The 20,715-nt window shown below is 54.2% G+C and overlaps 2 protein-coding genes across 9 annotated transcripts in view; both read right to left on the bottom strand.

Annotated features, from left to right (window-relative positions):
- Positions 1-8,940: 8,940 nt before the first annotated feature.
- LOC115484767 (Fc receptor-like protein 5) overlaps positions 8,941-20,715 on the bottom strand; it is a 101,439-nt gene continuing 89,664 nt past the window's right edge. For 2 of the 7 annotated variants that reach the window (XM_050983676.1, XM_050983675.1), the window contains 2 exons: positions 14,458-14,497; positions 9,735-10,292 (listed from right to left, as the gene is read on the bottom strand). In XM_050983676.1, the coding sequence (XP_050839633.1) occupies positions 9,862-10,292; positions 14,458-14,497 (471 nt within the window). In that variant the 3' untranslated portion in view covers positions 9,735-9,861. Of the gene's footprint in view, positions 9,317-9,733; positions 10,293-14,085; positions 14,373-14,457; positions 14,498-14,623; positions 14,646-20,715 lie in introns of those variants that run through there. The other 5 variants (XM_050983682.1, XM_050983674.1, XM_050983678.1 and 2 more) reach the window with 5 other exon arrangements.
- Positions 15,028-17,720, bottom strand: LOC127060442 (low affinity immunoglobulin gamma Fc region receptor II-like). 2 transcript variants are annotated; one of them, XM_050983696.1, is made up of 3 exons: positions 17,621-17,720; positions 16,607-16,837; positions 15,594-16,388 (listed from the first exon to the last, which is right to left on the bottom strand). In XM_050983696.1, exons 1-3 carry the CDS (start codon positions 17,667-17,669, stop codon positions 16,066-16,068), a joined length of 603 nt encoding a protein of 200 aa, XP_050839653.1. In that variant the 5' UTR covers positions 17,670-17,720; the 3' UTR covers positions 15,594-16,065. The 2 variants fall into 2 exon arrangements, 1 of the variants encoding a protein (XP_050839653.1); XR_007779503.1 differs by lacking the exons at positions 15,594-16,388; positions 16,607-16,837 and adding an exon at positions 15,028-15,114.

Here is a 20,715-nt window from a genome sequence, read left to right as displayed (position 1 = left end):
TGCAGGGCCTCCTGCTGCTCCCTTGCCAGAGGCACCACAGGCCAGGGGGGCACATCTGGGCTGCTGTGTCTGCCTCTGGGGCTCCCTGTTCTGGGCAATGAGGAGGAGCTGCAGAGGCTCTGCAGGACTGACAGGATGGGCTCTGGGGCTGGGAGGAGAAGCTGAGGGACCTGGGCTGCTGGAGCTTCTGCAGAGGAGGCCCAGGGCTCATTGTGCAACTGTTCCAAGGGTGCTTCCAGAGAATCACAGAATCAGCAAGGCTGGAAAAGACCTTGGAGATCATCAAGTCCAACCTGTTCCCTGACAAGATCTTGTCTGCCTGAGCCTCCTCTTCTCCAGGATAAACAACCCCAGCTCCCTCAGCCGCTCCTCACAGGACTTGTGTTCCAGACCCCTCCCCAGCCTTGTTGCCCTTCTCTGGACACGATCCACCCCCTCTGTGTCCTTCCTAAACTGGGGGCCCAGAACTGAACACAGCACTCGAGGTGCTGCCCAACCAGTGCTGAGCACAGAGGAAGAATCACTGCCTTGTTCCTGCTGGGCACACCAATCCTGATCCAGGCCAGGAGCCATTGGCCTTCTTGCCCACCTGGGCACACTGCTGGCTCATGTCCACCCTGCTGTCCATCAGTGCCCCCAGGTCCCTTTCTGCCTGGCTACTGTCCAGCCACTCTGTCCCCAGCCTGTAGCCCTGCAGGGGTTGTTGTGGCCAAAGTGCAGGACCCAGCCCTTGGTCTTGTTCAACCTCACCTTGTTGGATTCAGGCCCTGGATCCAGTCTGTCCAGGTCCCTCTGCAGAGGCCTCCTACTCTCCAGCAGAACAACACTTGCAGCCAACTTGGTCACCATGGTTCCATGAAACCCTACAGTGTCACAATGGTCTCTGTGATTCCATGAGTCCATACATGTTCACAATGGCCCCTGTGTTCTATGGCACCCCTTGGTGTCACCAAGTCCCTTGGATCCTTGGGTCCCACAGTGTCACAATGGACCCTTGGTTCCATGAGGTCTCACAGTGCAGCAATGCTTTTGGTCCCACGGGGCACCACGGTGTCAAACATGTTTCCTTCATTCCATCAGACCCTGTAGAGCAATACTGGTCTCTTGGTTCCATGTGGCCCTGCAGTGTCACAATGGCCCCATCATTGCTCAAGGTCCTGCAGTGTCACAACGGCCTCCATGGTTCCACAAGGCCACACAGTGTCACAGTGGTCCCTTGGTTCCATGAGGCCCCAGAGTGCCCCAATGGATTCCCTGGTGGCACAGTGTCACAATGGACCCCTGCTTACAAAAGATCCTGCAGTGTCACAAGGGACCCCTGGGTTCCATGGGGCACCAGAGGGTCACAGTTGTTCCCTTATGAGCCGGTTTTGCATTAATGGACATTTAGTGAGGAGGGAAGAAGCCACCCACAGAAATGATTTTTTGAGAAGAGCTGCTGAGAGCTTCCTCTGTGCCAAACAGCACCAATCAGTGACTGGTTTTGAAGAATGACACCTTGTAAAAACACTAGAAAGCTGAACACGCCTCTAAAAACATATATGTTAAAAACTAACAAACCCCAGGAAAAGCTCTCTTCCTTCCATCCTGGGAACAGGTAACAAGGCCAGCCTGGCTGCCATCTCAGCCAGGCCAGGCTGGGTAGACCCTGCTGGGGGGCCGGGCACCTTGTCGGGGACCCTGCCAAGCCCTGTACTGGCAGAACTGGGCACCAGCAGCTGCCAGGCAGGGGGGAGGGGAGGCCATCAGCCCATGGCATGTTCCAGCTGAGATCTCAGCCATTTCCCCCCTCAGTGTGGCCACTGCACGAGATCATGTGGCTGAGGCCAGAGGCTGCCTTGTAGCCCACACAGAGAGTGGCCCCGCGCCTGGAACTGAGCCCAGCAGGGGCCAGAGACCGGCCTGCAGCTGATCCTGACACAGCCCCAGGGCAGCCTGAAAAATCCATCACCACGATTGCTTTTGGCTGCCACACGGCAGGAATCACACTACCATCTGCAGGCCCCAGGTGAGATATTAACTCTTTCAGTGCAGAGATAAGACTTACAGACCTTCAGTCCTCCCTCAGGTGCAATAAAAAGACAGAGTGAAGACAGGTACAGAACCACATGAGAAGAGCTTAGAGACATGAAGGTCAGTAAGAAGAAGTCAAGTCCCAGGTGAGAGGGTTGAGGAGATGCCTCAGTCCTGGGCTGAAATCCTCTTGTAAGGCTATGGAGAAAATATAATTGATAAATCAGACTCCTTTTTTCCCTGTATCTCTTCGAAATTATGGGGGGATAGAAGTGTTCAAAATGTAGATATGAGCAAAGGCATTTATGCTAAAGCAAGCAGATTTTGAAGTAGCTGTGATCCCATAAGAAGTTTGAACAGAGAGAGAGAGAAAAGTGATGAAGACCCTTTTCCCCCAAGGAAGGAAGGAGAAGACCTCTGTTCCCAGAGATGATGATGATCTCAGAGACAGATAAACAGAACCTTTGCTCTTGAAGAGCTCATATTTAAAATAATACCCCATAAGTAAACATAGCCCATAAACACAGCTGTGGGAGGGCTGAAAAAAGATGGGAGGAACTTCACAATTGCAGAGTCCTGGGCAGCTGGTGTTTGTGGAAATTAAAGCACGGGAGAACTGTTTTTTTTTGTGGAGAAGTCTCCAAAAAATGACAAGAGGGATTCTTCTCCCTAAGTGAACTAAAGAAAGACTGTTCTAGAGATGATAAACTGACTGAATTGTTTCTGTGCCTTGTGAGTAGGAAAGAAAAGGATGTAGGAGTGAGGAGAAATGTTTTAAAAATTTGATTCTGATTCTCATTATTTTTTCATTTAGTTACTGTTAATAAAGTTTTCTTTATACCCTTTTAAAGTGTAAGCCTGTTTTGCCTTCCTCCTAATCCTATCTCACACCAGAAAATGAGTAAATATATTCTAGTGGGGGCACTGGCATTTAGCCAGCACTGACCCTACCACACTTTAGTTCCATGAGTCCCTGCAGTGTCACAATGGCCCCTCAGTTCAACAAGGCCCTGCAGTGTCACAGTGGCCTCCATGGTTCTGTGAGGACCCAGAGTGTCACACTGGACTCCTTGTTTCCATCCAGCCCCACAGTGTCACAATGGGGCCTTGGTTCCATGGTGCCTTCAGCACACAGTGTCAGTGTGATCCTCTTAGTTCCACAAGGCCCTGCAGTGTCACAGTGGCCCCTTGCTTCCCCAGGGGCCTGCAGTGTCACAGTCATCACAGAATCACAGAATTCAACAGGTTGGAAAAAACCTTGGAAATCAGCAAGTCCAATCTGTGACCCAACACCACCTTGTCACCCCGACCATGGCACCGAGTGCCGCATTGTCTTGGTTTGGAAAGACTGGTGCCTGCTAAAGAAGGCAGGAGCCTCCCCTGAAATGGAGAATGCAAACCCTCTCCACCCCTCCGAATTGGTATGAATTTTAAATTAAGGGGCTCTCAGGCAAAAACTATGGGAGCAGGAAATAACAGTTCTTTAATAGGGAAAAAAAAAAAAAAGGATAAAATAAAACAATGCATTACACTAGAACAAATTTGACGGCATCAGAACCCACCCTGACACCCTGTTGGTCAGGGTGTTGGTAGCAGTCCAGTTGGAAAAGTGGCTGCAGTCCTCCTGAAGTGTCAGGTGTGGTTCTATTGGAGCAGGGGGGTCCTGTAGAAAAAGGGTGTATTCTTCCTCTGCAGATCCGTGGAAGTAGAAGCAACTGCTGTTCCTCTGGAAAATCCAGTGGGAAGCCGTGGTGGTGTGTCAGAACCTCCAGATTATATCTGGGTAGCAATGCTTGGCTCCTCCCTCTGGGCAGAGCATCTCACAATGGGATGTTATAGTTCTTATCAGCCATGCAGTGACATTCAATAGCCTGTTATCAGCAGATGTCCCCTGCCAAGGGAGGAGTGATTATGATCACTCAGGGAGAGAGATAAGAATTCCCCACTTGACACCAGACAACTGCCATACAGATGGCAATAGAATACATCTTGCCTTGCAATCTGGAACAGGTGGGTTTTATGGAAATGAGTAAATTGTAATTCACATTTAGTGACTGTATATAAGCAACACACTGGTAGAGTCACGTGTCCATGTAAGGTTAGGAGTTATCCCATGTTGGACCTTAGGCCTGAATAAGTGATGCCTTCTTGCACACCAAATTAGTGTTAAGGTGTCTTATTCTGATATTTTGGACATTTGGTGACAGAAGAGGCTCACAGAACCAAGGAGTCAGCTGTGACACTGTGGAACCCCATGGAACCAAAAGTCCATTGTATCATAGCAAGGCCTCGTGGATCCAAGGAGACCATTGCTGACAGTGTGGAAGCTCATGGAGCCATGGGGTCATTGTGACAGTGTGGGGCTGCATGGAACCAACGGTCCATTGGGACACTGCAGAACCTTCTGGAATCAAGGGGATCACGTTATGCTCTGGAACATCATGGAGCAAAGGATCCATGGTGACACTACAGTGCTCAGACCATTGTTGACAGTGTGAAAGCTCCTGGAACCAAAAGTCCATTGTGACACAACAAGGCCTCCTGGAACCAAGGGTCCATTGTGGCTCTGTAGGGCTTCCCAGAACCAAGGAGACCCTTTGGACACTGTGGGGCCTCATGGAACCATCTGGCACTGTGACACAGCGGGGCCACATGGAGCCAAGGGAACACTGAGACCCTGAGGAACCTCATGGAACCAAAGGTCCATTGTTCCACTGCGGGGCCCTGTGGAACCAATGGGACCATGGTGACACCGTGGTGCTCCATGGAACCAAGGGGCCATTCTGGTTCTGCTTTGCCTCATGGAGCCAAGGGGCCACTACGACCCTGCAGGGCCTGGTGAGACTAAGGCAGCCTTGTGACACTGCAGGGCCCTTGGAACCAAGGGTCCATTGGGAGATTGCAGGGCCTGATGGAACCATGGAGACCATTATGGCCCTTCAGAAGCCATTGGAACCAAGGGGCCATTGTGACACTGCAGGGCCTGGTGGAATCAAGGGGACCACAGTGACACTGTGGGGCTCCATGGGACAGAGGGGCCTCTCTGACATCATGGAACCCAGGAGACCATTATGCCACAGCAAGGCCTCATGGAACCATGGAGGCCTTTATGACACATCATCGGGCATCGTGGAACAAAATGAGCATTGTTGCACTGCCTGCCCTCATGGCACCAAGGGCACAGTAGTGACAGTGTGGGGCTCTGAGGGTCCAAGGGGAGATTCTTCTAGCGCAGAACCAAGGAGAGCATTGTGACACTGTGGGGCATCATGGAAACAAAAATCCATTTTGACACAGGAGGGCCTCAAAAAACCATGGAGGCCATTTTTACACTTTGAGGCCTTGTGAAACCAAAGGGTCATTGTGGCACTTTGTGTCCCCATGGAACCAAGGAGTCCATTGTGACACCATGAGGCCCTGTTGGGCCAAAGGGCAATTGTGGCACTGTGTAGTACCAAGGAACCAAGGGACCATTGTGACACTGCAGGGCCCCATGGAACTAAGGATTCTTGGAACAATGTGGGACTCATGGAAACAAAGGTCCATTGTGACATTGTGGGGCCTCATGGAACCCCGGGGGGACAATTGTGATGTTGTGGGGCCCAATGGAAGCAAGGGGCCAGTGTGACACAGCTGGGCCTCATGCAGCCAAGGGGCCACTGTGATCCTGAGGAGCTCAAAAGAACCAAGGGGCCATTTTGACACTCTGCAGCTGTGGAGACCCTGAGAGGCATTCCTTGGGTTAGGGAGACACAAGAAGCTTCCCTCAAAAGCTGTTTGACCCCATTGGCTCCTTCCCCTTCTTCTGTGTCCCTCAGCCACTCCCTCCCCATTCCCCCCTTGGCCCCCATCTTTGTACTGCCCCCATGGCACTGATCAGCCCCCACCTCTGGAGATACAGGAACCTGGACTGCCCCCAGGAGTCCTGCCTTGTGACCCTGAACATCTCACCTCACGGCTGAATTAAACATCTGTGGATACCATGCAAAGGCCCTTTTTGCTTCCCTACCCTGGGCTTTATTAGCAGCTATTTTGGCTGCAACAACGGTCCATTATGGCAGTGTGGGTCCAAGGACACCATGGTGACACTGTGGAACATCATGGATCCAAGGGGCCATTGTGACACTGAAGAACTTCATGGAACCCAGGGTCCATTGTGACACAGCAGGGCCTCATTGGAACAAAGGAACCATTGCTGACAGTACAGAAACTCATGGAAGCAAGGGGCCGTGGTGACACAGCAGGGCCACATGGAACCCAGGACACCAGTGACATTTAGGGACCTCATGGAACCAGGGTCCATTATGACACTGCAGAAACAAGGAGGCCATTGTTGATGCTATGGAAGCTCATGGAACCAAGCAGCCATTGTGACACTCCAGGGCCTCGTTGAACCAGGCAGAGCATTGTGACACCACAGAACCTCATGGCACTAAGGGTTTATTGTGACACAGCAGGGCCCATGGAGCCAATTGTCCATTGTGACAGTGTGGATCCACGGAGACCATGGTGACACCATGGAAGCTCATGGAGCCACGGGTCCATTGTGACACAGCAAGGCCTTGTGGAACCAAGGAGACCATTGTGACATCATGGAACCACGTGGAACCAAGGGTCCATTGTCACAGTCCAGAACCAAGGAGACCATTGTGACAGTAAAGAGCCTCACAGGACCAAGATTCCATTGTTATGCAGTGGGGCTTCATGGAACCAAGGAACCACTGTGACACAGCAGGGACAGATGGAACCAATGGTCCACGGAGATGCTGCGGATCCAAGGAGACCATGGTGATGCTGTGGAACCTCGTGGACCCAAGGGGCCATTGTGACACTGTGGGGCCCCATAGAACCAAATATTCATGGTGACACAGCAGGGCTGCTTGTGACCAGTTGTCCATTGTGACACTGCAGATCCAAGAGACCAGGGTGACACTCTGGCAGTTCATGGAACCAAGGGGCTGTTGTGACACTCCAGGGCCTCGTGGAACCAAGGAGAGCACTGTGGCACTGCAGAGCCAAGGAGGCCATTTTGACAGTACAGAACCCAATGGAACCAAGGGTCCATTGTTATACAGCAGGGCCTCATGGAACCAAGGGGCCACTGTGAAACTGTGGGGCATAATGGAGTCAAGGACACCACTGATACTGAAACCCACAGGATAGAAACTTCTGAACAGAGTTTTGAGTATTTGAAAGCAGATATTCTTTATTACAGCGTAGTGGTCACTTGGGCCATCCTTCCTCCATTGGAGTGCACTGAGCATTAAATGAACAGGGTTTTTATCACACACACTGATTATGTATCCATTAGCTATCCCAACTTCCTTTAAATTTATTTAACATAGTTGTACCCCTTATCATAAATCCTTTTATGGTTCTTTGGGTTTTGTCTTCACCACCCAGTGTCCTTTTTAGGTGGCTGTTCCTTGATCCCTCCTTTTGAGTAAGGGCGATATTATTGTTCTGCATAACTTCTGTTTTGTCAGCCTTGCAGAATTGAGCTGGCATCCTGCTTGCATTTTGTGTCACTTCTGTTTGCCAGAGGTACATCCTTAATCAGTTTCTCCAAGGCTGTGCTGTTCTGTTCTGCTGTCCTTGACAAGAGTAAATGTTGTTCTGTTCTCCTGTCCTTGTCTCAGTGCTCGCCCTGCATGAGGCGTCTGCAACCCCCCCAACCCATGGGCCTGGGGTGGGCAGGTGTTCCTGGGGAACAGGGATGGGACAGCTGGGCTGGACTGACCCAAGGGATGTTCCATTCCATGTCACACCATGACGGCAATCAACTGAGAGAAGTGGAGTCAATGGGATGTATCGGATTAATTTTTTTTTAAGATATTTTTCTTTCAAAACATCTCCTACACATACAGAATCTTCTCCTGCCAGAAGGTGGTCAAACATTTTCGCTGACTGGAGATTCCCTGTGGATTTGTTTTACTTCTGTTTGTGACCTTTTCTTTTGGTGGTTAGTTTGTTTGTGGGGTTTTTGTGTTGTTCTGGGTGGGTCTTGCTTTGCTTTTTTTGGTTGAGTTCTTTTTTTTTGGTTGAGTTTGAATTTTTCCCTACTGATCTGCCTTTCTTCTGATGCATAAGTTTTTTCTGACCTTTCTTGTGGCTTGCTTGGCACCTGATGGCGAGACAAATTTACCCAACTCAGTCATTTTGCCCAATTATGTTTTGCAGTCACCATTAACTAGATGAGTTCGGTCACAGACTCCTTGCAATTTGGCAGCATCCACAAAGGAATTGAAAGTGCATTTCATGCCCTTGTAGAGACAAGAGAAATATTCCACAGTGGTGGTCAAGGGCTGGTCACTGAGGGATGTCACCAGGGCGTGGCTGCCAAGAGGACTCTGTACCATGGATGACATTTGACCCTCATTGTTCAGCCAAATTCCCACCCACCCCACGTTCCACTCCTTCAGCCCAGCTCTCTCCAGTCTGGCTCTGAGCAGAGCACAGCAGACCCTGTCCCTGGCCTGGCTGAAGTCTGGGCACACAACATCCCCTTCTTTTCCCTCCCACGGGGGTTCTGCAGTCCCTGCCCTGTCCTGCCAGAATCTGTCCCTGCCTGTGGCCACAGCAGGACAGTGACCAAGCTGCCCGAGCACTCCGTCCTTACAGCCACAGCAGGGCTGGGAAGGAGAAGCTGGAGTTGGGCAGGGCAGATTTGGGAAGAGCCAGGGCCATTGTCCCTGTCTGTGCTGCTGTTGGGAGTCTCTTCCCTCCACCTCTGCTCACAGGCACTGCCCCTGCAGAGACAGAGAAGGGCTCAGGAATAATCCTGGACAAACAGGTCAGGGTAACCACTTGTTTTTATTTAAATTCCAAGGGAAAAAGCCTCTTGTAAGTCTTTATGTTTCAAGAGAAAGATAGATAAATATGCTAAGAGTAATACTACAGCATTCTGTAAGAAGCACAACAGTAGAAAAATGTTACCAAAGAAAAATGGACAAGTAAGGTGAAAAAAAGGCTGAGATTGTAAACAGAGTTATATTCTGAAGTCTCTGCAGCAGAAAGTGCTTCTGAAATGCTTCTGAAAGTAAGGAGTCATCAGTTTTCTCAGGGCATCCTTGAGCTCCTGGTTCCTCAGGCTGTAGATGAGGGGGTTCAGGGCTGGAGGCACCACCGAGTACAGAACTGACAGGGCCAGATCCAGGGATGGGGAGGAGATGGAGGGGGGCTTCAGGTAGGCAAAGGCTGCAGTGCTGATAAACAGGGAGACCACAGCCAGGTGAGGGAGGCAGGTGGAAAAGGCTTTGTGCCGTCCCTGCTCAGAGGGGATCCTCAGCACAGCCCTGAAGATCTGCACATAGGAGAAAACAATGAACACAAAACAGCCAAATGATAAAGAGGCACCAACCACAATGAGCCCAGCTTCCCTGAGGTAGGATTTGGAGCAGGAGAGCTTGAGGATGTGTGGGATTTCACAGAAGAACTGGCCCAGGGCATTGCCATGGCACAGGGGCAGGGAAAATGTATTGGCTGTGTGCAGCAGAGCAATGAGAAAGGCACTGGCCCAGGCAGCTGCTGCCATGTGGGCACAAGCTCTGCTGCCCAGGAGGGTCCCATAGCGCAGGGGTGTCATGGTTTGAGCCTAGCGCAATGCCAGTGCCCCCATGAGAATACCTCTTTCCCTGGTATCTACTGTGAGATGTGATCAGAGACAGAGCAGAGAAGGCTTCAACTTAAGATTGAAAGAAATAAAACTTTATTAACCTAAAACTACAAGGTAAAACACACAGAACACAGGATGAAAACCTTCCAAATTTCCTCCTCCTCCCCCCACCAAAATTCCAATTCTGTTACCACCCCTCAGATCACCACTCTCACTCCATCACCACCCTTTAGTTAATCAATTCTCAATTCCTCAAGAAGAGAGGAGTCCCTCTTGCACCACAGACTTCCCCAGGAAAAAGTCGAAACTTCTCGTGTTTCCGTGTCATGTGTGGCACTGTCCGGAGAACATTTGCCATCGTGACCTCTTCCTTCCATGTCCAGTGGTCTCACCACTGCACATGGACCAGAGCTGCTTCTAGGGTTTTTCCCTTTAAGGATGCTTTGTCCAGTTCCAAAAAGAGCACAGTCCCTCTCCTTTTGGGACACCTGTCCCCCCCAAATTTCACCCCCTGGGGCCGAGGGGTCTCTTGAACACAGATCATCTTCCTCTTCTTCTTCTTCTTCGAAGACGGAGGGCACCACCACCACCCTCCTCACCCATCGTCTCTGTTCACACACTTTCACATCACCGCACTCTCCTGGCTCTGAGCCATCGCCTCCCCCTGGAATGCAGTCTTTGTGTTACAGGAACTCAAGGGTTCTGTCATGGCTATACAAGAAAAGTCCGGCCAAAGGCCACTCCATCATCTCCTCCCACCTAGGATTTTTCTCAACTTCTCTCAATGTCTTTCACTTGCTCATTTTCTTGCTATCCCACTCTATCTCATCAACTTCAGGAAGAATCAGCATTTGCAAGGTTTCCATCATCCCAAGAAGGGTTAAAAGTCCCAGGCTCTGCCGGTTTGGTTCATGAACTCCCACGGCTGGCTGCCCTGCTGGGCACCCCGCCCCTTATTCTTCATGCCAGCCTTGCTATCACAGGCACAGGCTGCTCTCTGTCTCTCTCTCTCCCTCCGGGTGGTGGGAAATGGGGGATGGCTGCCCGAAGCCCTCGCAGTGCTCTCTTCCACCCTTCGGCCCAGGCCTGACCTACCTCCCTCTGGCTGCATGGCTCCCCTCCTCGCCCAGCTCGGAGCCAGGCAGGGGAAGGTCTGCTCTCTTCCAAGACTGGAACCCAAAGAGAGTTTTTCTTGGGAGTTCACAGCTTTTAACTCTCTGTGTTCTCAGAGTCGTATCCATGCCCTCAGTGGACAAACCAGGTGCCAACATTAAAATCTGAACACCGATTGGCGTGACCACACCATCCCAAAAAAACCCTAATTTCCTCTCAAACCAAAACAAGGGGTTTGTGTATGGATGCATAGTGGTCATAGCACATGATGGTCAGGAGAGAAAGCTCTGCTGACATAAAGAAGAGAAAGAAAAACCACTGTGCAGCACACTCTGAGTAGGAGATGGTCCTGTGTTGTAGTGTGTTTTCATACTTTGTAATACTTTCAAGTAGTTTGGTTTTTGTATTGCTGTATTTTTCCCAAATAGTTTACCCCAGATTGTACCCCCTTTTCTTTACCTATATAATCCCTCTCCCTTGATGAGATCATCCCCAAATCCCCACCCTGGCTCTCTGTCAATCACTCAGCATCCCATCCCCTCCATCTAGAAGCTTTGGTACAAGACATTGAGTGATTTGCCAGAGGCCAGGGGTCGGCCCCCCGAGACTTGCCCTATATGCTGTCCTAAATGTCTATTCCTTAGTGCCCATCCCTTAGGGCCATTTATTGGTTAGTAAAATGTTATCTACTTTTGGTTTCCACATCCCTTTAAATGTAACCTTGGCACATCTCCCGGGGCTCTCAGCAGGAGCCCCCCTGAGGTGTAGGAGCTCCCCAGGCTCCTGAATAAAACCTTGGATTAACCCCTGCTAAGAGGCGGCCCTTTATCTTCCACCGATGTCTCTGGTGTCTCCTCTGCTGCAAAGGTGACTGGCCTCCCTGCCCTCAGCTCCCTCGGGGCACGAGAGAGAGTGTCCCCCGCAGTCGGCCGTGTCGGGGTTGCCCCCCCGGTGCTGCCGACTCGGGCCTGGCCGGGGGTTCCTGAGAGGCTCCCAGAGGGACAGAGACAGGGGGAAGCCCAGGGTGGGGGAAGCAGGGCTGAGGGGTCTGCAGGGAGGGCTGGGGAGGCTGTGCAGGATGGGGGTGTCTGGCTGTGCCTCCCCAACACTTTCACTTTGTCTCTCCTGCAGCAGAAGGAAGAGGCCATTTGACACCTTTGTCACACGGGGGATGGGTTCTTTCCTGGGGGGCACATCCAGGGTGCTCCTGTCCTGGGGGGATTCTGTCCCAGGGGGGACACATGCTGGCCAAGGGGGTCCTGTCCTGCAGCTTGAAAACTCCAGGAGGGTCCAGACTTCTCCCTTCTTGCTCATCCCCTGCAGGATCTGAGCCTACAAGAGCAGCTCAGGAATGGAGCCCAGGGCAGGAGGGAGCTCCCAAACTCCTCTTATTTGAAGCCTGTGGCCATCCAAGGGTGGGGCCCAGCCATGGCCCAGCCCCACTGCACAGGGATGGCCATTGCCCAGCCCTGCTCTGGCCAGCCCCAGGTGGCAGCCAGGACCTCAGGGTCCCCCCTGCCCCCTTGGCTTTGATTCTGGCAGCTTTAGAGCTGCTGCAGAGGTGAGAATTCTGTGGGGGAAAAGGCCTGCCTGTGGTTTGCTCAGCCCTGCAAGAAGCAAAAAACCCAAAGGGAGCCCAAGCAGTGGCTCTGCGAGGGCCTTTGATGGTTTTCAGAGCAGGGCTGGCTGGAAACCCGCCCTGCAGGGGCAGCTGGGAGGGAACCAGTCCAGAAATGCAGCAATTGATCATTTGTTCCTCTAGGAAAGGGACTGAGAGAGCTCCAGAACTACTGCAAATCCCACACCAATCTGCTCAACAACCTGACCTGAACCCTCCTTCTCGAACAAAACCTGCAGCCTTCTGGAACCTCATGGAAAGAATGTTTGGGTTCAGGCTGTAGCTGCTGAATAAGAGGGAAAAGTCCAGAAATATCGAGCAGTGGTTCTGCCCCGTGGCTGTGGTGGAGCTCTGGGGAGTGACCCTGTCTGGATTCCAGGTGTCCCCAAAGCTGCTGCATCCCTGTCCTCCTCACCTGAGTGAAAGGCTGAGGCTTTGCAGGAATTGTGGTGTAAAGCCACCAGAGGGGCTGTTGTGGACCTGAGACCTGCCTGGGGTCAAGTGCTGCCTTCCTTCCATTCGGGATCATGGAGAGTGGTCATGGGTATTCCCTAAGGAATGTGCCTGGCCCCAAGACACTGCTACGCTGCCACTGGGCACTGGGATCCAACCTGCTGCCTTGGCAGCTTCTGCCCGCTGCCGGTGGTGGTGCCAGGACTGATTGGTGCCCGTGAGTTTGCAAAAGGAGCGATTTCCCCTCCTCCCTCCTGTCCAAGGCCGCCACGGCCCCTGAGGGGATGGAGCTCGACCGGGGCGCCCCCTGCTGGCCGGGAGTGCTCCCTGCAGCGCCCCCTGCTGGCCAGGAGTGCTCCCTGCAGCGCCCCCTGCTGGCCGGGAGTGCTCCCTGCAGCGCCCCCTGCTGGCCAGGAGTGCTCCCTGCAGCGCCCCCTGCTGGCCATGGTTATAAGTGCCACAAAACCCAACAGCGCTGAGCGAAAGGGAAAGTTCTGGTTTTGTGTTGTTTGTTCTGTTTTACTTCATAAATTTCCATGTAAAAAGCTGTTATTCCTTTTCCTACACTTCTGCCTGAAAGCCCCATAATCTCTGAAATTAAAAAAATTTTTAGGCATGGGTCTTCTTTCCATTCCGGGAATGTTCCCACTTTCCTTGGCAGATGTTTCTCATTTAAATGAGTGGCCAGTTCCTGAGTTCCAGTGTGGATGGGACAGATACCCCAAGAGACAGGGTCAGGGTCTGCCCTTTAAGCCATTCGGGCCACCAAGGGCCCTCTCCCCAGCTGGCACTTCTGGTCACCCGGCCACTCAGGAGCTGGCTTGGCAGAGCGTCACACTGTCCCCAGTGTGCCACGGCTGACAGACTGATGGACAGACGGGGCCCTGTCTCACCAAAAGCAAGGCCTGACCCACCCCCTACACACAGGTGTTCCAAAATATCTTCAGACATCAAACTTTTCCTGTCTCTGGCACCCCACCCTGTTCCATGGCCTGATCCCAACTGCCCTGGAAAAGGGGGAGGCTCTGGAACTCCCACAGGGTCTTTGTGACATCCTCGTATGGGGAACACGGCAGAGAAGGGGTTTGGGACAGGGGACAAGAGAATCCAGAGCCTCCTGAAGGCTGCTTTGGCCATCAGAGCAAGGAAGGTCCAGGGCCCTTCTAGGTTCCTCTGGAGGGGGAAACATGCTGGGGAAAAACATCCGGGGTTTCTTCCTTTTTGGGGGCTTTCCCTGGAAATTGTTCCTTTTTGTGACAATTTGGACTCTGAACCTTGTTGCTGTTGGTTTTATTCTCTCTCGTTGCTGTTGCAGGAAATTGTTCTTCTCTCAGCCCTTTGGGATCTTTGTGCCCCAACAGGGAGGAAGAGGGGCAGTTTTGGTGGCAGCACACACACGAGTGGGTGCCCATGGGTGGGGACCCCCAGTGCCCCCCAGTTCCCCCGTGTGTCACAGAACATTCCCGTAGATGTCACCAGGTTCCCGCAGTTGCCCCTGGGGTCCCCGCAGCTCCGCGTGGGTCACCTGGGGATCCTGGAGTGTGGTGGCACGGGGGGACACTGCGAGAGACACGGGCTGTGGGATCTGGGTGGGGTGACACTCGTGGGTGACATGTCCCTCTGAGTGTGTCCCCTCCATACTCACCCCCTGCCCTCTTGGTGACCACGACGTGGGTGTACAGCACCTCCCCCTCCTCTGGGGGGGGGGGGATCCGGGGGCCCTGAGGGAATAAAGGGGATGTGGGGGAGGGAATGGGAGGTCTTGGGGGTTGGGGTAAAAGGGGAGAATGTGGTTTAAGCCCCCCACTCACCTTTCCTGATTCTTCCTGGCAGCTGCAGAGGAAAGAGGAGAGGGGTGACTGTGGGGTCCCAGGGCCCAGACCCCTCTCAGGATTCCTGAACCCCCACGGGACCCTCAATTTCCCACAAGATCTCGAAGCATCCCTGAAGTCTCCCAGAATTCATGAACCTCCCCAGTGCCCCCGACCAACTCAGCCTCAAGGATCCAAAGCCCAGCAGGGACAGAGACCCCCCAGAAGCCCCCAGGACCACTGAAAGAACCCTCAACATCCCTGCAGGACCCTCCAGCACCACCCCAAACCCTACAGCACTCTTAGACATGGTCACAGTTCTAGGGCTGTGGGAGCCGCATTCTGGTTCCCCAGTTCTGGGAGCCTCTACAGCTCCTTGGGATCCCCATCCCCCCATTGTCACCCACCCACACAGTGCCACCGGTGCCAGGCCACAATGACACCCACGAGCAGGAGCAGGAACAAAAGGGCCCCACCGACCCCTGCAGCCACTGCAAGAAACAGAGGGGGACACATCAGGGTCACCCATCACCCCAGGGGTCCTGCACTCCCTGGTGACCCTGTGTGACCCCACCTGTGTCTCTGTGTGTCCCTGTGTCCCGCGGTGTCACCTCCAGGGCCAGCTCTGGGCTGAGTGCCTGGAACACGTGATGCTCGTCTGCCTGGTTGGTGGCCATGCACTGGTAGGTGCCTGAATGTCCCACATTGGTGGCCCTGAACTCCAGAAGGGGACCCCGAGCCACCTCCTGCCCGTTGTGCAGCCAGGTGAAGGTGACAGGGGCTGAGCCCACCTGCACTAAGCAGTGCAGGGTCACAGGGTCACCTGCATGCACCTGGTGTGACAGGGGACCGGGGTGATGGTGGCATTGGCCACAGGCACTGTGGGGACAGAGATGGGGCTGAGCCCACAGGGAGGGGCTGGCAGCCGGTGTGGGAGGATAGGGACAGGGGGGATGGGTGTGATGGGGATTTTTCGGGGATGGGGTCACACCAGAGAGGGGTGAGGGGACACAGGGCAGAGCAGAGGAGACCCAAGAAATGTGTCAGGGGGACATGGAGGTCCCCAGGCAGGGGACCCGAGGAGGCAATGGGGACTCCCCATGCCCATCCCCACACTCACTGCATACCATGACACAGAGCCGGGTGCTGCTCTTCTGCACAGCCCTCCCCTCCTCGGAGCACACCTGGCAGCTGTAATTCCCTGAGTGGGAGACCCCCACGGCAGGCGCCAGCAGCTGCAGGGACCCCTGCGGGCCCCCCACCACCTGCCTGTCCCGGTAGAACAGGAGGGGGAGTGCAGGAGAGAGGCTTGGAGCTGCAGGGGGCTGGGGGTGCTGAGGCAGCTGAGAGTCAGGGGGGACCCCCGTGGTGGGTTTGAGTGACCCTCCAGCACTGGCACCAGAAAGAGTTCAGGGAAGGAGAGGGGAGGTGAGGACTGTGACTCAGAGTGCACTGGGAAGTGGCTTTGGGGCTGTCAGGAGATGGGAGTTCCAGCCGTGGGGGTGCTCACCGTGCACTGTCACTGTCACTGCTGCTGAGCCTGACGGCCAGGACCTCACCCAGCCCTTGCAGCGGTAGCTGCCACTGTGGTTCAGCTGGAGGGGGGACAGGGACAGCTCGGTCACATTCAGGGACCTCGTCAGATTATTCTCATCCTTGAAAAATCGCACCTTGGTGACCGGGCTGTTCCACCGGCCCCGGCAGCGCAGTGTCACCGTGTCCCCCTCCAGCAGCGCCCGTGCTGGCACCTGCAGCACCAGATCATCTGTGGGGCTGGAAGGTCCCATCTTACTGAGGGGCTCCAGATTGGTCAGAGGTGGGTCCCCATGGCACTGGGGACATCTGGGTGCACTGGGATGCACTGGGATGTCCCTGTGTGCAGGGCAGAGGCTCCTGCCACATGAGGGGTGTGAAGCCACCCACGGAGTGGAGCCCACCCAGACCTGTCAGGGGCCTCCCAGATCATTTAAGATCCCCCCTCACCATCTAAGACTGTCACAGGGGGGCTGAGCCCACTGCCAGGTCTGTCACATGTGTAGATGTCATTCTCTGTGACACTGAGGCGGTCGTGTCTCTCCTGCCACCAGCGCCGCCCGTCCTTGTACCAGGTGGTGGCACCGGCGGTCCCCAAGCCCTGGCAGGTCAGTGTCACCCGGTCCCACAGCACTGGCGGCCTCCAGGGGGGTTCCACGAGGAGCTGGGTGGTCTGGGTGCCTGCGGGTGACAGGGGACACCAGACTGCCAGGGCCAGTGTGGGGTGGGGACAGCGGGGTAGGGACGTGGCATCCCCCAAGGACTCACCTGCGAGGCCAAGGGTCTGGGCTGGAAAGAAGAAGGTACAGGGCTGGGAGGGGGCAGCACTGAGGGGACAGAGTAACACGGGGTACAGGGTGTGGGGGCTGTCCAGACCTGTTCCCATGGTGACAGCAGTTCTTGTGGGAAAATGCATGGGGGTGGTCCCCAAAAGGTTGGAAGAGGCCAGGGGACATGTCTGTGTCACAGCCACCCGTGCACCACATCCCTGAGGCATGGCCGCCTTGGGAACAGGGACACCAAGGCCACCCTGGGCTGAGGCAGAACATGGGGACACTGTGGACACCCCAAGCACAAGGACACCACGGACACAGCCCATGCTGGCCCAGGTGACCCCCATCAGATCATGATCCCATCCCCATGATCCCATCCCCCATGGCCACATCCTCACGGTTCTTGTCCCATTCTGTCCCTGCATCCCAGTTCCCTTGTCCCTATCCCCAGAGCTACCTGAGCCCAAGTTGCCAGTCCCCACATTCCTTGCTTCAAATCCCATCCCCAAATTCCTGCCCCCTGTTCCTGTCCCCAGAGCCACCCTACATCAGTCACAGTCACACCAAGGTCCACTGTGGGTAACACGGACTGGCTCTGCTGGCATTGGGGACCTTGGGGGACCCAGCAGCCCCCCTGTGCACCCTCCCCTCCCTATCCCCAGGGTGTCAGGCCCGTGCCCAGGGCACTCACCCCACAGGAGCAGGGCCACCTTCCCGGCCATCCCGGTGTCCCCAGCCATGTGGACTGGCTGTCACTCGCTGCTGTGGCCACCCCTCCCCTGGCTGGCGGCTCCTCGGATGAAGGGGAAGGAAGCGAGGTCACGCCTGTCCCCACGTGGAGGTGGCCCTTGGTGGGGGCAGGGTGGCCACAAGCTGGGAACAGGCTGGGGACTAGGCTGGTGGGGCAAGGTGGGACATGGATTTCCCAGGAGTGGGGGGCTCAGGGTGTTTGGGGAAATAGGGATGAGTGTCCAGGGAAATGGGGGGGTCCCAGGGATGGGGTCCCTGGGCAGTGGGGGTTCTGAAGAGGGGGAATCACTGGGAATTGGGAATTGATATCCCTAGGACCTGAGGGACTCAGGGATGGGAGTCCCAGGGGAATGTGGGCTCCAGGGATTTGGGGTCAGGAGATGGGGGTGCTCGGGATGAGATGCCGGGGGAATGGGGAGTCCTGGGAATATAAAGGTCCTGGAGAAAGGGAGATTTCAGGACATGGAATGAACAGGAGAGGGTTCCTTGTGAATGGCATGCTGGGCCATGGAGATCCTGGGGAATGGCTGGGGTCAAGTACTGGAATAAGGGACCAAGGGATGGGGGGATATAAGGAATGGGGCTCCCATGGTTGGGTTCCCAGGGGAAGGGGGGTACCAGGGATGGGCAGTTGCTGGATGGGCACAGGCATCTCATCTCCTTCCCTGGGTGCCTCAGATTTTGGGGTGACCCCAGTGAACAGCAAAGGCCCCATGGGGTGCTCGTTCCCTGTGCAGGCATCACATGGGGGTCCTCTGCTTCTGTGCCCTCCCCTACCCTTGATTTCTCCGCTGTTTATTTATCTTTTTCCTTATTTTCATCACTTTTGTACCAGGTCCCTTCACCCCTGGTTCCTGGCTCAGCAATCTCAGCAAGCACTTGAGCAGGGAAGGGCTTGGGGGGACCAAGGAGAATGGGAAAATGGGGAGCAGGAGGTGCAGGGAAGGGTGGGGAGGCTGTGGGGGATGGAGGTGTTGGGCTGTGCCCCCTCAATATTTTCACTTTGTTTTTCCTGGACAAGAAGTTTGTGCTCAGTTTCAGATGGGAAAGGGAGGCAGTTCTGTCGTGGGGGGCACATCCAGGGGGCTCCTGTCCGAGGAGGATCCTGTCCCAGGGGGTGACACATCCTGGCATGGGGGAACCTTTACCAGAGGGTGGCAGTTCCAAAAATGTCTCTGCGCATTCCTGGCCGGGAGCCTTTCCCAGGGGTGGCACATCCTGGGGATCCCTGTCAGTCCAAGGGTGGGGCCCAGCCCCACTGCACAGGGATGGCCATTGCCCAGCCCTGCTCTGGCCAGCCCCAGGTGGCAGCCAGGACCTCAGGGTCCCCCCCACCCCCTTGGCTTTGATTCTGGCAGCTTTAGAGCTGCTGCAGAGGTGAGAATTCTGTGGGGGAAAAGGCCTGCCTGTGTCGGATGAAGGGAGACGCGGACACCAGATGGTTCACCAACGAAACTCAATTTATTGATCATATAGCTCTGGTTAAATACATTCTATAATGACCTCGTGAATATTGCAAAAGTAAAGCTCATTATTGGTCAGCTCCTAGGTCAACTCCTCCTAAATTGGCATTTCTGCCGCTTGCCTTGCTTATCTTTGCAGCTAGCTGGCTACGTGCAAATTCTCCTTTCTTCTCTACTAGCTACATGCAGTTCCTAGCAGATTCTCTTTTCTCGTCCTACTTTTTACCATATTTGCTGCTTTTCATAGAGTTCCCACTTCTCAAGGATATCCTGCTTCTGTGGGCGTTTGTCTCGCACAATGCCCATTCATAATAAATCTATGTGACTGTGCCCTCGCTCTAGCAGCCAGGTCTGAACTACACTCTCCACATGCCTGTGGTTTGCTCAGCCCTGCAAGAAGCACAAACCCCAAAGAGAGCCCAAGCAGTGGCTCTGCGAAGGCCTTTGAGGGTTTTCAGAGCAGGGCTGGCTGGAAACCCACCCTGCAGGGGCAGCTGGGAGGGAACCAGTCCAGAAATGCAGCAATTGATCATTTTGTCCCTTTGCCCAAGGGACTGAGAAAACCACAAAACTACTGCAAAGACAACAACAAGCTGCTCAACAACCTGACCTGGACCCTTCTTCATGAGCAAAACCTGCAGCCCTTTGGAACCTCGTGGAAAGAAGGTTTGGGTTCTGGATGTGCACACCAGAAGACAGGGAAAAGTGTGGAAATATTGAGCAGGGGCTGCACACGAGGGGCTGGGGAACAGGGGTGTCACAGCAGGAGCAGGGAGTGCCCAGGCAGGGGAATTCAGGGCAGCCTGGAGTGGATTTAGCAGGGAATCAGACCCTGAGGCACACACGGGCATTTCCACAGATTGCTGTGCACTGTCCCAAGGATGGACAGAGCTTCTCCCCTTCCTCCATGGGAAGTCAATCAAGTTTCAGGGTGGGAATGAACAAAATGGGAAGAGTTCCTATTATTGGCCCAAGAAATAGCTTCCTTAGGGGCTGGGTTGCTGCCCAGCAGGCAGGGAAAAATCCCAGGGAGCTGTTGGACACACAGGGAGATTCCACACTTTGTGTTATCCACAAGCAAACGCTGCTGTGGGATGCACCAAGGGAATTCTAAAGGGAACAAAAAAGTCTCATTTCTTTGGGATTGTTTGTGTTTTTCATTGTGACTGACTTGTTAGGAGAGCAACTGTTAAAAGGATTCTATAAACCAGAGCATTTTATACCTTTTCAGTTTGATTCTTGCTGAGTACGTCCTTTATTGGGGAAAAAAGGTGTGGGAAAGATTTTTGCTTTTATTCTATGGATGTATAATTTTGACTCAACCAATTGGGCATCAAGTGTTGCCTGGGAGGGCTGAGCCAGGAAATGGGGGAACCTGACCCAGGGGTGTGTGAGGCAGAGACCCTGAGCATCCCAGGACAGCCCTGGGGTTCCCCAGGGGGGTGCTGTGCTGGGCTCTGAGTCACCCCAAAATCTGAGGCAGCCAGGGAAGGAGCTGTGACCCCCATGCCCACCCAGCCACTGCCCATCCCTGGCATCCCCATTCCCCTGGGACCCCCATTGCCTTGGTCTC

The sequence above is a fragment of the Serinus canaria genome, chromosome 25, assembly GCF_022539315.1.
Source record: "Serinus canaria isolate serCan28SL12 chromosome 25, serCan2020, whole genome shotgun sequence".
Taxonomy (NCBI): domain Eukaryota; kingdom Metazoa; phylum Chordata; class Aves; order Passeriformes; family Fringillidae; genus Serinus; species Serinus canaria.
This window is presented reverse-complemented; position numbering and strand designations above follow the sequence as displayed.